The sequence below is a fragment of the Scyliorhinus torazame genome, chromosome 18, assembly GCF_047496885.1.
Source record: "Scyliorhinus torazame isolate Kashiwa2021f chromosome 18, sScyTor2.1, whole genome shotgun sequence".
NCBI lineage: Eukaryota > Metazoa > Chordata > Chondrichthyes > Carcharhiniformes > Scyliorhinidae > Scyliorhinus > Scyliorhinus torazame.
The window spans coordinates 77,094,876-77,110,231 of record NC_092724.1 but is presented as its reverse complement, the minus strand read 5'-3'; the positions used below and the strand labels follow the sequence as shown (position 1 = coordinate 77,110,231).

General features: G+C 49.0%; 1 protein-coding gene across 1 annotated transcript in view; it reads left to right on the top strand.

Moving 5' to 3' along the window:
- Window positions 1–777: 777 nt before the first annotated feature.
- The window catches only part of myo15b (myosin XVB), a 462,078-nt gene continuing 447,499 nt past the window's right edge, over window positions 778–15,356 (top strand). Inside the window, exons 1-2 of the mRNA XM_072481964.1 lie at window positions 778–783; window positions 1,182–1,277. Of these exons, the coding sequence (XP_072338065.1) occupies window positions 778–783; window positions 1,182–1,277 (102 nt within the window). The remainder of the gene's footprint in view (window positions 784–1,181; window positions 1,278–15,356) is intronic.

The following is a 15,356-nucleotide window of genomic DNA, read 5'->3' as shown; positions in this document are numbered from 1 at the left end:
CCCTCCCAAGTGTACAAGATTTGGATAAGGCAAACTAGGAAAGTCTTCTGCATTGGCTGATGGTACAAGGACTGGGAAACACAGATTCAAGATTTCAGGCGAGAGATATAGCGGGATGTGAGCGGTAATGAGCTGGAACTTGCTGCCAGTTAAGGGGTGGAAGTGGAAATGATAAATTATTTCAAAAAGAAATTGGATGCACACTTGAAGGAAATACCTTCTCAGGATAATAGATCACTCAGAAGCGACGACTGTAGATGAAAAGTTAGATTTATTTCCGTATAAACTTATACCTCCTCCTCCCCGAAGGGTCTCTTGCATTTGGCCCACACTTAGGCCCGGGTATTTATGTCCCAGCAGTCCATGGCTTAAAGGGGGTGGCTCTGCGCCTGCGCACCCCTCCCCCATCTAGGTAGATTGTACTCCGGTGAGGCCACAGAGACTCTGAGGTTGCAGATCCCTGGGCTTCCTGTAGGGTTACAACAATAGGGATAGAGTAGAGGGCGGGGAGAATGGGACTGACTAGACTAGTATACAGAGTGCTGGCATTGACTTGATGGGCTAAATGGCTTCCTTCTGTGCTATAATGACTATAAATAGTTTCAGCCAGTTACATAGAAAGTCCACTGTTTCTCTGTTGCTGATAACCAGTGTATGCAACTGGTCTCTCAGGGTATTGCATAACAAACATCTGTCCTGAGTCAACTTTCTTTATTTGGTTCTGAAAAATTCAGCCACAAAGGCTGATACACATGAGGAAAATCCATCATAAAATGGATGATGGTGAGTTGAAAGATGTGTACACCCTCTTTATACATCTGCTTTGAACAGCCTAGACAGAGAGGATGGAGGTTACATCTGCCTGAGAGATGGTTGGGTACCTCACCTTGCCCTTCCAACTCTGGGACTGGAGTTCCAATGACCCACGTGATTGGGATGAAAGGCTCTTCTCTATTTGACATGGCTCCCCTGTTAAATAGGTTTGAGGCAGTCTGCTGCTGGGAACCTCTGATGAACCAGCCATGATTGTAGTGGGTAGTGGGGTGGGCTTGATGGGCTGAATGGCCTACTCCTGTTCCTATTGTCCTATAAACTGTCATATTTTATTTTAACAGCTCTTATTTCTGTGTTTTGTTTGAACTTGCCCAGTATTGTAATGGGGTTATTTCTCTTGTCCTCAGGATCTGGGAGTGAACAGTTTTGAGCAGTTGTGCATCAATTATGCCAATGAACAGCTGCAGAATTTCTTTAGCCAGGCTGTGCTCACACAGGAACAGGTAATGGCAATGGGCTGAACACAAAGGGGGTTATTTTACTGAGATGATGAAAACAGATATTAAATGTGTGCAGTGCGAATAGGAACACTGTTTGAGAGTGTGGGTTTAGCAGGCACTATGTGGGTGATTGATGGTTATCATGATTTCAATGTGCCTGAAGGTGCTGAAATTGACAACTGCACCTTTAACATTCAAACACTGAATCAAAGCCATTTTCCCAAAGCTGTAATACATAGTCTGCATTCACACATTGATGATATTCCCCCTCACCATTGGGGTCCCGGGTGGAGACCGTTGAACGCAGCAGTACCATACAACCATAGGCTGTGTTGGTTCACAGACTCCCAAGATACATGAGTCTTTGCAGCCTTGTGGATTCCATGGTTCACGCATATGTAAGTTGTCCTCGGCTGCACTCCCTTTTCAGTTTTCTGAAAAATCTGTTACTTTCTTTTTGGTTGCACTTCAGTCTCACACAAGTGGTGAAAGGCTCAGCAGGTCAGGAATCACCTGTGGAGAACCACTGAAAGATCATTGACCTAAAATGTTAACCTTGTTTCTCTCTCCGCCAATGCTGCCAGGTCTACTGAGCATTTCCAGCATTATTTGTTCTGATTTCAGATTTCCAGCATGCGCAGTATTTTTCTTTAATATTTGTTTCTATTGTTTAATCATGCTGATAATAAAGATTGAATATAGTGACAGAGTAGTTCAGAAATTGCAGATCTTTTGCACCTTGACTTCCCGAGGAAGGGCTGGAAGATAGTGGTTGTGTTGGGTATTGATTTTCCAGAGCTCCCATCGATTGGAAGGTCGTAAATGTAACCCTTTTTTAAGATAAATTTAGATTTATAAATTATTTTTTTCCAATTAAGGGACAATTTGGCGTGGCCAATCTACCTACCCTGCACATCATTTGGGTTTGTGGGGGTGTGACCCATGCAGACAATGTGCAAACATCACACGGACAGTGACCCGGGGCCGGGATTGAACCCGGGTCCTCAACGCCGTGAGGCAGCAGTGGTAACCACTGTGCCACCATGCCGCCCCTGTAAATGTAACTCTCTCTTCAAGAAATAAAGGAGACAGAAATCAGGAAACTATATGCCAGCTATGTTAATGTCAGAAGGGCAAATGGTAGGATTTAATTTAATGACACATTAACAGAACACTCAGAAAATTATAATATGATTAAACACATGTTGGAACATTTTATAATAGACAAGTAGTGTTTCACAAACCTGTTCAAGGGTTCAAAGCTTTAAACTAACAGAATGGATGAGGAGGAACCATTTGGGTTTTCAAAAAGCATTTGATAAGGCACGACACAAGGAGTCATTACATAAAACTAGAACTCATGGAATTGGGACCAATACATTAGATTGAGGATAAAAACAAAGAGTCGGAATAAATGGGTCATTTCAGATTGGTAGGCTGCGATCTATTGAGGTCTCAGGTATTAATGACTCTAATTGATTGTCCAAGCTTACTGATGATACAAGTTAGGTGGAAAAGTAAACTGCGAAGAGGACAGAAAGGGTTACAAACAGTTTGTTGTGTTAGCAAGAACATTGTGGAATATCATGTAAAAAAGTGGAAATTTTGCACTTTGTGGGAACATAAGAACATAAGAACTAGGAGCTATCTGGCTCCTTGAGCCTGCTCCATCATTCAATAAGATCATGGCTGATCTTTTTGTGGAGTCAGCTCCACTTACACACCCACTCAACATTACCTTTAATTCCTTGACTGTTCATAGAATCATAGAATCATAGAATTTACAGTGCAGAAGGAGGCCATTCGGCCCATCGAGTCTGCACTGGCTCTTGGAAAGAGCACCCTACCCAAGGTCAACACCGCCACCCTATCCCCATAACCCAGTAACCCCATAACCCAGTAACCCCACCCAACACTAAGGGCAATTTTGGACACTAAGGGCAATTTATCATGGCCAATCCACCTAACCTGCACATCTTTGGACTGTGGGAGGAAACCGGAGCACCCGGAGGAAACCCACGCACACACGGGGAGGATGTGCAGACTCCGCACAGACAGTGACCCAAGCTGGAATCGAACCTGGGACCCTGGAGCTGTGAAGCAATTGTGCTATCCACAAGGCTACCGTGCTGCCCTTAATAATCTTTTATTGTCACAAGTAGGCTTACATTAACACTGCAATGAAGTTACTGTGAAAAGCCCCAAGTCGCCACAGTCCGGCGCCTGTTCGGGTAATGAGCCGGTACAGGAATTGAACCCGTGCTGCTGGCCTTGTTCGGCATTACAAACCAGCTATCTAGCCCACTGAGCTAAACCAGCTCAAAAATGAAATGAAAATCGCTTATTGTCACAAGTAGGCTTCAAATGAAGTTACTGTGAAAAGCCCCTAGTCGCCACATTCCAGCGCCTGTTCGGGGAGGCTGGTACGGGAATTGAACCGTGCTACTGGCCTGCCTTGGTTGGCTTTAAAAGCCAGCTCTTTAGCCCTGTGCTAAACCAGCCCCTAAAATTTAGAGTACCCAATTATTTTTTCCCCAATTAAGAGGCAATTTACGTGGCCAATCCACCTAACCATATCTTTTTGAGTTGTGGGGGTGAGACCCATGCAGACACGGGAAGAATGTGCAAACTCCATGCAGACAGTGACCCGGGGCTGGGATCGAACCTGGGACCTCGGCGCCGCGAGGCTGCAGGGCTAACCCACTGCGCCACCGTGCTGCCCAAAATCTATCTTTGCCTTAAAAACATTCAACGAGGCAGCCTCAACTGCTTCACTGGGCAGGGATTTCCACAGATTCCTTCAGTTTCCTCCCCCAGTCCAAAGATGAACAGGATAAGTTAATTGACCATGATAAATTGCCCCCTAGTGTCCAAAAGGTTAGGTGTGGTTACTGGGTTACGGAGATAGGGGGCAGGATTCTGCAATCCAGTGGCAGAGTGTCCACGCCGTCGTAAACGCCATCGTGTTTTACGACGGCGTGAACGGCCCACTCCCACGTCTAATTCTGGCCCCTACAGGCGGCCAGCACGGCGCTGGAGCGGTTCGCGCCAGACCAGCTGCAGATCCCGGCGTGAACTGTGTGCCGCGGGAACCGCGCATGCGTAGTTGCGCCAGCGACAATGAGGACATGCACAGTGGTACCGGCGCCAACGCGCGCATGCGCAGTGGCCTCCTTCAATGCGCCGGCCCCGACACAACATGGCACAGGACTACAGGGGGCGATGCATAGAAAAGGAGGCTTCCAGCCAAAGAGGGTCCTGATCGAGGGCCAGGCCACATCGGAAGCCACCCCTGGGGTCGGACCCCCCCCCCCCCGCCCCCCACAGGCCTGCCACCATTCCACGACGAGGTCCCGCCGGCTGAGAGCAGGTTAGAACGGCGGCGGCGGGACTCGGCTCTTTTCCTACGGCCGCTCGGCCCCATCGGGCCGGAAAATCGGCGGGCCGGCTGTGTAGAGTGGCCCGCGACCGGCGCCGTGCCAACCACGCCGGCGCCAATAGCTCCGATTCTCCGCACTGCAGAGAATTGCGTGCCGGCATCGGGGCAGCGTGGCCCGTTCGCGGGGATTCTCCGGCCCGGCGCAGGGCTGGGAGAATCACGCCCAGGATGGGGGCATGTGTCGAGATAAGGTGCTCCACCCAAATGGATTCAACCTTTTTTCTCCGTAGAACCTATATCATCACTCACTACCGCCCTGATGTCATCCTTAAATATTAGTGCTGCACCACCTCCCTTACCTTCCTGTCTGTCCTTCCGAATAGTCTGATACCCCTGGATATTTAACTCACAGTCGTGACCACCCTGCAACCATGTCTTTCTAATGGCCATTAAATCATACTCATTCGCAATGATTTGTGCCGTCATCTCATTTACCTTGTTTTGAATGCAACGAGCATTCAGATAAAGTGCCCTTATGGTCCTTTTTTTAACCTTCATTTTGAATCCCAACACCTCCATTAGTAATATCTCCTGAGTTCTTCTTCCCTTTAACCTTTTATAATTTTCCCAGTAGTTGAACCCACCTCCCCACATGCTAACCTGCTGCTTTACTTCCCATTGACCATTATTAATCCTCTAGTTTTACCCTTTCCTTCCCCCCCACACTTGCTGATTTAAAGTCCTTCTGGCCAACCTTTCTGGTAGAACACTGATCCCGGATCGGTTCAGGTGAAGACCGTCTTAACAGTGCAGATCCCTCCTGTCCCAATACTGATACCAATACCCCATGAAATGAAACTCCTCTTTCCCACACCACTCAGTTAGCCTGTATTTACTTCCCTCATTTTCTCATCCCTACTCCAATTCACAGGTGGCTCGAGTAGCAATCCACAGATTATAACCCTTGAGGACTCGTTCTTTAATTTAGTTCCTAGTGCCTGTTAATCCCCCAACAGGCCCTTTTTCTTAGTCTTGCCTATGTTGCTTGTCCCAATGTGGACCGCAACAATTGGATCCTCCCCCTCCCTCTCAAGTATCCTTTCAAGCCGGTCAGAGATGTCCCTCACCCTGGCACCGGGAAGGCAATACACCATTCGGGACTCTCGATCCTGCTTATAAAGGATGCTGTCAATCCCCTTAATTATAGAATCCCCGACAACTACCACTTGTCTTTTTGCTGCCCCCGCTTGAATAATCCCCTGTACCACGGTGCAGTGGTCGGCTAGCTCATCCTTCTGACAGCCCTTTTCCTCATCCACACGGAACAAGTATCTCATACCTGTTGGACAAGGCCAAGAGCTGAGGCTCCTCCATTCCTGAATTCAGGATCCCTCTACCTGCCTCACTTGCAGTCACATCCTGCTGTCCCTGACCATTGCCCGAATTTGAGGTACTCAATCTACGGGATGTGACCGCCTCCTGAAACAAAGTGTCCAGATAACTCTCCCCCTCCCGGGTGTGCCGCAGTGTCTGAAGCTCAGATTTCAGCTCATCAATTCTGAGCCAAAATTTCTCGAGCAACCAACACTTGCTGCAGATGTGGTCATTGCAGCTTGCTATGGAAAAATAGAAAAACACAATATTTTTAAATGCGGAGAGGGTTGGAGATGTTAATATTCATAGGATCTGGGTGTCCTTGTACATTCGGAAAGTTAACATTCAGGAACAGAAAGCAATTTGGAAAGGCAAATGGTTTGTCAACCTTTATTAATAAAGTAATTGCAAAGACTAAAGTCTTACTACAGTTATTGAGGCATTAGCGAGGCCACAACTAGAGTATTGTGTACATTCCTGTTTTACATACTGAATGATGGACATGTATGCCTCCGACGGAATGCAATTCACTAGACTGCAGTTCACTAGACTGATTCAAAGAACAAAAGAACAAAGAAAAGTACAGTACAGGAACAGGAAGAATGTTCTACAAGGGAAGAACACGGGGTCACATTTAGGATCACATTTTGGACTGAAATGAGGAGAAATTTATTCACAAAGGGTTATGAATTTTTGGAACTCCCTACCCAGAGTGCTGTGAATACTTAATCATTAAGTATCTTCAAGAGAGTGATTGATAACATTTTGGATACTGGGGAAACCTAGGTAAATGGGGATAGCGTGGGAAGGTGCAGTTGAGCTAGGAGATCAGGACTTATTCATGGTCTTATGAACGATTGAGTGCGGATGATCGATTTCTTGATGGATCCTGAGTCATGTGAGGTCCATCATCTGGTAATAGCACTCGGGAGTCTGACAGATTTTCAGAAGTTCCCTTCAATTAAATGGCAACTGGTGTTCCTCCCATGTGCAGGCTGCAAACCAAGACACCTGTAGTGCTCTCCGTCAACCCTTCCTCTTCCTTCTCCTCCTCCTCTCTCACACAATTGCTGGTGGCAACAGTCATCTCTCATGATCCTATTTATTGGATCAATTGTTGCCCAGGATTTATTGCTCCTCTCTAATTTCCTTTGAGAAGGTGGTGGTGTGAAATTTGTCTCTGTGACAATGAAGGAATTGCGATTATATTTCCAAGATCTTGTTGTTTCCCCCTTACTCTGCATAAATAATAATAATCTTTATTATCACAAGTCGCGATTCCCCATTACGCCCGCAGCCCACCCATGCCCGGGGATTTCCCAACGGCATGGGGCTGCCCACAATGGGAAACCCCATTGGCCGACTGGTGGAACAGAGAACCCTGCTGCCGCTTTGTTCCCTTCTTGTTCCTGAACATCTCTGAATATAAATGCTCAGCTTACATGCCATGTTCACAGTCATTGGGGGAATCCTGCAATTCTGTTTAATCCTGGAGCTCTCTGCCTCTGTGCTTCTGCAGCAATGGGAATGATATGGTCATTCCTCAGTGCGTATAGAGCCAGACCACTGTTAGGGCCTCTCTGGTAAAGTGCAGCTTCCCTAATGCGTCATTTGAATATAGAAGTGTCACATGAATATCCTGGGTCTCCTACTGAGAGTCCTCCTGTCCCCTCTCGCATCAGTGGGTGCTGCTCTGCCTGGTCTCATCTCCTCCTTCAATTCTCCAGGGACTTTTCACAGTAACTTCATTGCAGGGTTAATGTATGCCTACTTGTGATAAGAAAGATTATTATTATTTATTCAGAGTAAAGGGGAAACAACAAGATCTTGGAAATATAATCGCAATTCCTTCATTATCACAGACACAAATTTCACACCACCACCTTCTCAAAGGAAATTAGAGAGGAGCAATAAATCCTGGGCTTGCCAGCAATACCCACATCTCATTAATGAATAAAAACAAGATGCCCATGAACTCACTTTCTACTGGTGACACCTCCTAAGGTGTTCAATGGTATAGAATATCAAAACATTCCTCTTTAGGTGAAGTTCTAAAATAATTCATAGAATCATAGAATTTACAGTGCAGAAGGAGGCCATTCGGCCCATTGAGTCTGCACTGGCCCTTACAAAGAGCACCCTACTCAAGCTCACATCTCTATCCTATCCCCGGAACCCAGTAACCTCCACTTAATCTTTTTTTGGACACTAAGGGCAATTTTTAGCATGGCCAATCCACCTAACATTTGACTGTGGGAGGAAACCGGATCACCCGGAGGAAACCCACGCAGACACGGAGAGAATGTGCAAACTCCGCACAGACAATGACCCAAGCCGGGAATCGAACCTGGGACCCTGAAGCTGTGAAGCAACTGTGCTAACCACTATGCTACCGTGCTGCCCAATTATACAAAAATGGTTGATACAGTTTGGCAAAGTCTTGACAAAAAGCTGGGATTCGATCAGACTGATGGGGGTCTGTCCCCTGGTCAGAGAACCAGTGGGGAATCCCCGTCAAATCCATGGGGAGGCCCAATGGAATCAATTGCTTTTCAGGCCTTCCCGCAAGGTTCTCAGTGGCAGAAGGCCCGCCAGCTGAGAGCTGCCTGTCAATCAGAAGTCGGCAGCTCCTCCCCCATTAGCACTGGTGGAGCTGAGGCCCAGGATCATTGTGGGATCTGAGACCAAAGATGGCTGAAATTGGAATGGGGATTGCGGGATGGGATTTTGGGGGCAGGGAGAAGTGTCGGAGGAAAGGCAGGGGTAGCTTTCAGCAGTTTAATAGGGGATAGAGTGTCTGATAACATAGATACTTTTGTAAGGGCCACGAAGAATCCAGCACGAGTTTAAGGATACAAAGTAATAACATTTATTTACAATAACATATATATATACAGCAGCAGCAACTTCCCTTGCTGCACACTCCTTCCTGCTGGTTCCTAAACTGGCCAGCTGTATTTATACTTGGAGTTTACTAATGGTTTCTCCGCCCCCCTCATTGGGGGATGCTCATACTCCCACAGGATTGTGGGATTGTCATTAGTCCCCAGCCAATGGTAAGCAGGCAGGTTATAACATCCCTCCCCCCCAAAGTCCAAGGAATCCACTGAAGACCCTGGCGAAGGAGGGCGTCGGACTCGTTTTGCCGCAGGCCGGACACCATTTGCACGCGGCGCTGGATCAGGCGGCGTATAACGAGACGGAGACTGGCTCTTCCGTGATGAACGGCGTAATCGTTGTACATCCACGACCCGTGGACCCGAGGATTCCCCCTCTGATGCATCCTGTGTCTCCATCTCGGAGTCAGAGTCTGCTGCCTCCGTCATGTCAGCGTCTCTATCTCCATTCGGTTCTGTAACGACCTGCGCACCATACTAAGGCGGGTGCGAAGTCTCCGGCCCATTAAGAGTTCTGCGGGAGCTACCCCAGTCACCGCATGGGGGGTGGTCCTATACGTAAACAAAAAGCGAGCCAGTCTCGTGTCCATTGGTCCGGAAGACTGCTTCTTTTGTCCTCTTTTGAAAGTCTGCACTGCGCGCTCTGCCAACCCATTTGAAGCCGGGTGGTAAGGGGCAGTGCGGATATGGCGTATGCCGTTCGTCTTCATGAACCTCGCAAACTCCTCACTCGTGAATGGAGTGCCGTTATCCGTGACCAGCACCTCGGGGAGGCCATGCGTGCTAAAGGACAAACGCATCTTTTCAATTGTTGCGCAGGACGTTGTCCCCTGCATCTTATGCACCTCTAGCCATTTAGACTGGGCGTCGATTAATAGAAGGAACATGGATCCTTGAAAAGGGCCTACGAAATCTGCATGCAAGCATGCCCAAGGCCGCCCTGGCCATTCCCAGTGATGTAGGGGCGCGGCCGGCGGAAGCTTCTGATGCTCCTGGCAAATGGAGCAGTTTTGGGCCACCTTCTCAATGTCGGTGTCGAGGCCTGGCCACCAGACATAACTCCGGGCCAACATTTTCATTTTGGTCACACCTAGATGCCCATTGTGCAAGTCTCTTAGTATCAGCTCCTGGCCTTTTTCCGGGACAATCACACGCGTCCCCCACAAGAGGATGCCGTCTTCCACGCTGAATTCTGACAGCTTGGAGGAAAATGCCCGCAACTCGCCTGGGAGCTGTCTATGCTGCCCACCATACAGGACTATGTGCCAAACCTTTGACAGGACTGGTTCCGTCTGGGCCCACTCACGGATCTGTGATGCCGTGACAGGCAAGGTGCCCATAAAATTTAGGGTTGCAACCACCTCACCGGTCGTGGGGGTCGACATGGGGCCGGTCGATAAAGGCAATCGGCTCAGTGCATCGGCATTTGCTATCTGCGTTCCTGGTTTGTACTCCAGAGAATACTCGTATGCAGCGAGCAACAAAGCCCAGCGCTGGATCCGTGCGGAAGCAATGGGCGGTATTGGCTTATCCTCTCTGAAAAGTCCCAGCAGAGGCTTATGATCAGTCACGATGGTGAAGTGGCGGCCATACACGTACTGGTGGAAGCGTTTCACCGCAAAAACCACTGCCAGGCCCTCCTTCTCGATCTGCGCGTACTTTTTCTCCGCTGCAGTCAATGTGCGGGAGGCGAAAGCTATTGGTCGCTCGGCCCCGTTCTCCATCTTGTGGGACAGGACGGCCCCAATACCATACGGGGATGCATGACATGTGACGAGCAAAGGCTTTCCAGGATCATAGTGGGTTAGTAACCCAGACGACGACAATTGTTGCTTTACCCGCCGGAAAGCGGTTTCTTGCGGCTGACCCCAAACCCAGGTGTGAGTTTCCTTTAGCAGAAGGTGCAACGGGGCCAGCGTAGTTGCCAGATTGGGGAGGAACTTCCCGTAATAGTTTACGAGCCCGAGAAAAACACGAAGATGCGAAGTGTCAGTCGGGGTGGGGGCCTGTTGAATCGCACGCACCTTCTCTGCGACGGGGTTCAAACCTTCGCGGACCACCCGATAGCCCAGGTAGACTACTTCCTTTGCCTGAAATGCGCACTTTGTGCGGTGTAAATGTACCCCAGCCTCCGAAAAGCGTCTAAGGACAGCCTCCAGATTTTCCAAATGTTCCTGCTCCGACATCCCTGTAATCAAAACGTCATCTAAGTAGACAGCAACATGTGGTAAACCTCTCAAAATGCCCTCCATAACACGTTGAAAAATAGCACAGGCAGAGGATACTCCAAAGGGCAAACGTGAATATTCATACAGGCCCCGGTGTGTATTAATCGTTACATATGGTTGGGAGGCAGGGTCCAGCTCCAACTGCAGGTAGGCGTGACTCATATCTAATTTTGTGAACGAGAGTGCACCTGCAAGCTTCGCGTAGAGATCCTCTATGCGAGGCATTGGATATCGGTCGAGTCGGGAAGCCGTATTCACTGTAAGTTTATAGTCGCCACACAAGCGAACTGTTGCATCTGGCTTCATTACAGGTACAATTGGTGCTGCCCAGTCAGCAAAACGGACGGGCCTGATAATACCCAAACTCTCCAAACAAGTGGGCTCCCCTTCTACCTTCTCGAGCAAGGCGTAAGGCACCGGGCGCGCCCGGAAATAGCGCGGTGTGGCTCCTGGTTCGACTTGGATATGGGCTACGGCCCCTTTTATTTTCCCCAAACCAGGCTGGAATACATCTGGGTATCGTCCTAGCACCTCAGTCAACCCTTCAGAAACTGTTTGGAGGATGTGCTGCCATTGCAACCTCAAATGGCGCAACCAGTCCCGACCCAACAGGCTGGGCCCATGGCCGCGCACCACGATAAGTGGGAAACGCCCCTCCTAGCGTCCATAAACAACAGGGGTCATTGTAGTTCCTGCAACGTCCAGTGGTTCCCCCGTGTAGGTGGCCAACCTGGCCTGTGAGTCGGTTAATGTAAGGGTCTGTATACCCTGCTTGATGCGGTCGAATGTCCTCTGGGCAATCACGGAGACCGCTGCGCCAGTGTCCAACTCCATCTCAAGCGGGTGACCATTGACCCGTACTGACACCTTAATGGGGGCCACACGGGGAGCTGCCACACAATGCAGCTGCAGGCAGTCGTCCTCCGTCTCCACATCCTCAGGAGTAGTCGCTGCAGATTCATCCACATGGAAGGTACGGCCCCTGGGCTGGTCCCAGTTACGGCCACTGGGCTGGTCCCAGTTTCGGTCGGAACGACGGCGCCTCTGGCGCCCCCAGGACCGGCGTCAGCGATGGGGTCGGTGTCTACAAGTTTGACACGGACATGGCTCCTCATCCATTGGTTCTGGAGAAGGCTCCCTTCGGGGAGGAATGTCCGACGGCCACTGGCGTTGGTCCGGACGTCGCCTCGCCCAAGGTACCGCAGGAGCGCGGGGGGACGTTTTCGGATGGAAGGGGTTGCGCCCCAAGCCATGCACTTCCATTCCCTGTAGCTCCTGCACTCCTCGTTCTGCGCTCTCTCGGGACAAAACTATTTGAATTGCCTGTTGAAAAGTCAATGTTAGCTCAGCTAACAACTTTCTCTGGGTGGTTGCATTGTTAATACCGCAAACCAAACGGCCGCGTAACATTTCTTACAAGGCCTCACCATAGTCACAGTACTCCGCAATCCTGCGTAGCCTGGATAGAAAATCGGCAAGTGATTCTCCAGGGGTCCTCTCAGCGGTATTAAACCGGTAGAGTTTAAAACACTTACCTTGCAGGAGCAGCACTTAGAATTTCGGCGGGAGCGGCGTGCAGGTAGGTGAGTATTTGAGTTTAAAACACTTACCTGGTCCCGTTTCTGTTCTTCTTTTCTGTTTTATTTTGTATTTTATTTTTTAAGGCGGGAACCGGAAGTTCGACCCGCGGACTTCTGGGAAGGTTTCCCCCCCCACCCCCCACCAATAAATTCTGGTGGAGAGGAAACCCGAGACACTACACGTGTAATGTCTCCCACCCGCCCTCCTCGTCTAACCTAATAATAAGACCCATTGGTGTGAGATAAGTGCCATATTATATTATTATTATTTTTAAAAAATAATAATTTATTAACCAGACCTTGGTTGGAAGTTAGAGGGATGGCAGGGAAGGGAGTGCAATGTTCCTCCTGCAGAATGTTTGAGGTGAGGGATGCCGTTAGTGTCCCTGCTGATTTTACCTGCAGGAAGTGCAGCCATCTCCAGCTCCTCCAAGACCGAGTTAGGGAACTGGAGCTGGAGTTGGATGAACTTCGGATCATTCGGGAGGCAGAGGGGGTCATAGATAGCAGCTTCAGGAAATTAGTTACAACAAAGTTTAGAGATAGATGGGTAACTGTAAGAGGGACTGGGAAGAAGCAGTCAGTGCAGGGATTCCCTGCGGTCGTTCCCCTGAGTAACAAGTATACCGCTTTGGATACTTGTCGGGGGGGGGGACTTACCAGGGGTAAGCCATGGGGTATGGGCCTCTGGCACGGAGTCTGTCCCTGTTGCTCAGAAGGGAAGGGGGGAGAGGAGCAGAGCATTAGTAATTGGGGACTCGATAGTCAGGAGCACAGATAGGAGATTTTGTGGGAGCGAGAGAGACTCACGTTTGGTATGTTGCCTCCCAGGTGCAAGGGTACGTGATGTCTCGGATCGTGTTTTCCGGGTCCTTAAGGGGGAGGGGGAGCAGCCCCAAGTCGTGGTCCACATTGGCACTAACGACATAGGTAGGAAAGGGGACAAGGATGTCAGGCAGGCTTTCAGGGAGCTAGGATGGAAGCTCAGAATGAGAACAAACAGAGTTGTTATCTCTGGGTTGTTTCCCGTGTCACGTGATAATGAGATGAATAGGGAGAGAGAGCAATTAAACACGTGGCTACAGTGATGGTGCAGGCGGGAGGGATTCAGATTTCTGGATAACTGGGGCTCTTTCTGGGGAAGGTGGTACCTCTACAGACAGGATGGTCTACATCTGAACCTGAGGGGCACAGATATCCTGGGGGGGAGATTTGTTAGTGCTCTTTGGGAGGGTTTAAACTCATGCAGCAGGGGCATGGAAACCTGGATTGTAGTTTTAGGGTACGGGAGAATGAGAGTATAGAGGTCAGGAGCACAGATTTGATTTCGCAGGAGGGGGCCAGTGTTCAGGTAGGTGGTTTGAAGTGTGTCTACTTCAATGCGAGGAGTATACGAAATAAGGTCGGGGAACTGGCAGCATGGGTTGGTACCTGGGACATCGATGTTGTGGCCATTTCGGAGACATGGATAGAGCAGGGACAGGAATGGATGTTGCAGGTTCCGGGGTTTAGGTGTTTTAGTAAGCTCCGAGAAGGAGGCAAAAGAGGGGGAGGTGTGGCGCTGCTAGTCAAGAACAGTATTACGGTGGCGGAGAGGATGCTAGATGGGAACTCTTCTTCCGAGGTAGTATGGGCTGAGGTTAGAAATAGGAAAGGAGAGGTCACCCTGTTGGGAGTTTTCTATAGGCCTCCAAATAGTTCTAGGGATGTAGAGGAAAGGATGGCGAAGATGATTCTGGATAAGAGCGAAAGTAACAGGGTAGTTATTATGGGAGACTTGAACTTTCCATATATTGACTGGAAAAGATATAGTTCGAGTACATTAGATGGGTCGTTTTTTGTACAATGTGTGCAGGAGGGTTTCCTGACACAATATGTTGACAGGCCAACAAGAGGCGAGGCCACATTGGATTTGGTTTTGGGTAATGAACCAGGCCAGGTGTTAGATTTGGAGGTAGGTGAGCACTTTGGGGACAGTGACCACAATTCGGTGACGTTTACGTTAATGATGGAAAGGGATAAGTATACCCCGCAGGGCAAGAGTTATAGCTGGGGGAAGGGCAATTATGATGCCATGCGACATGACTTGGGGGGGGTAGGTTGGAGAAGTAGGCTGCAAGTGTTGGGCACACTGGATATGTGGAGTTTGTTCAAGGAACAGCTACTGCGTGTTCTTGATAAGTACGTACCGGTCAGGCAGGGAGGAAGGCGTCGAGCGAGGGAACTGTGGTTTACCAAAGAAGTGGAATCTCTTGTTAAGAGGAAGAAGGAGGCCTATGTGAAGATGAGGTGTGAAGTTTCAGTTGGGGCGCTTGATAGTTACAAGGTAGCGAGGAAGGATCTAAAGAGAGAGCTAATACGAGCAAGGAGGGGACATGAGAAATATTTGGCAGGTAGGATCAAGGAAAACCCAAAAGCTTTCTGTAGGTATGTCAGGAATAAAAGAATGACTAGGGTAAGAGTAGGGCCAGTCAAGGACAGGGATGGAAAGTTGTGTGTGGAGTCTAAAGAGATAGGCGAGATACTAAATGAATATTTTTAGTCAGTATTCACTCAGGAAAAAGAGAATGTTGAGGAGGAGAATGCTGAGACCCAGGCTATTAGAATAGATGGCATTGAGTTAC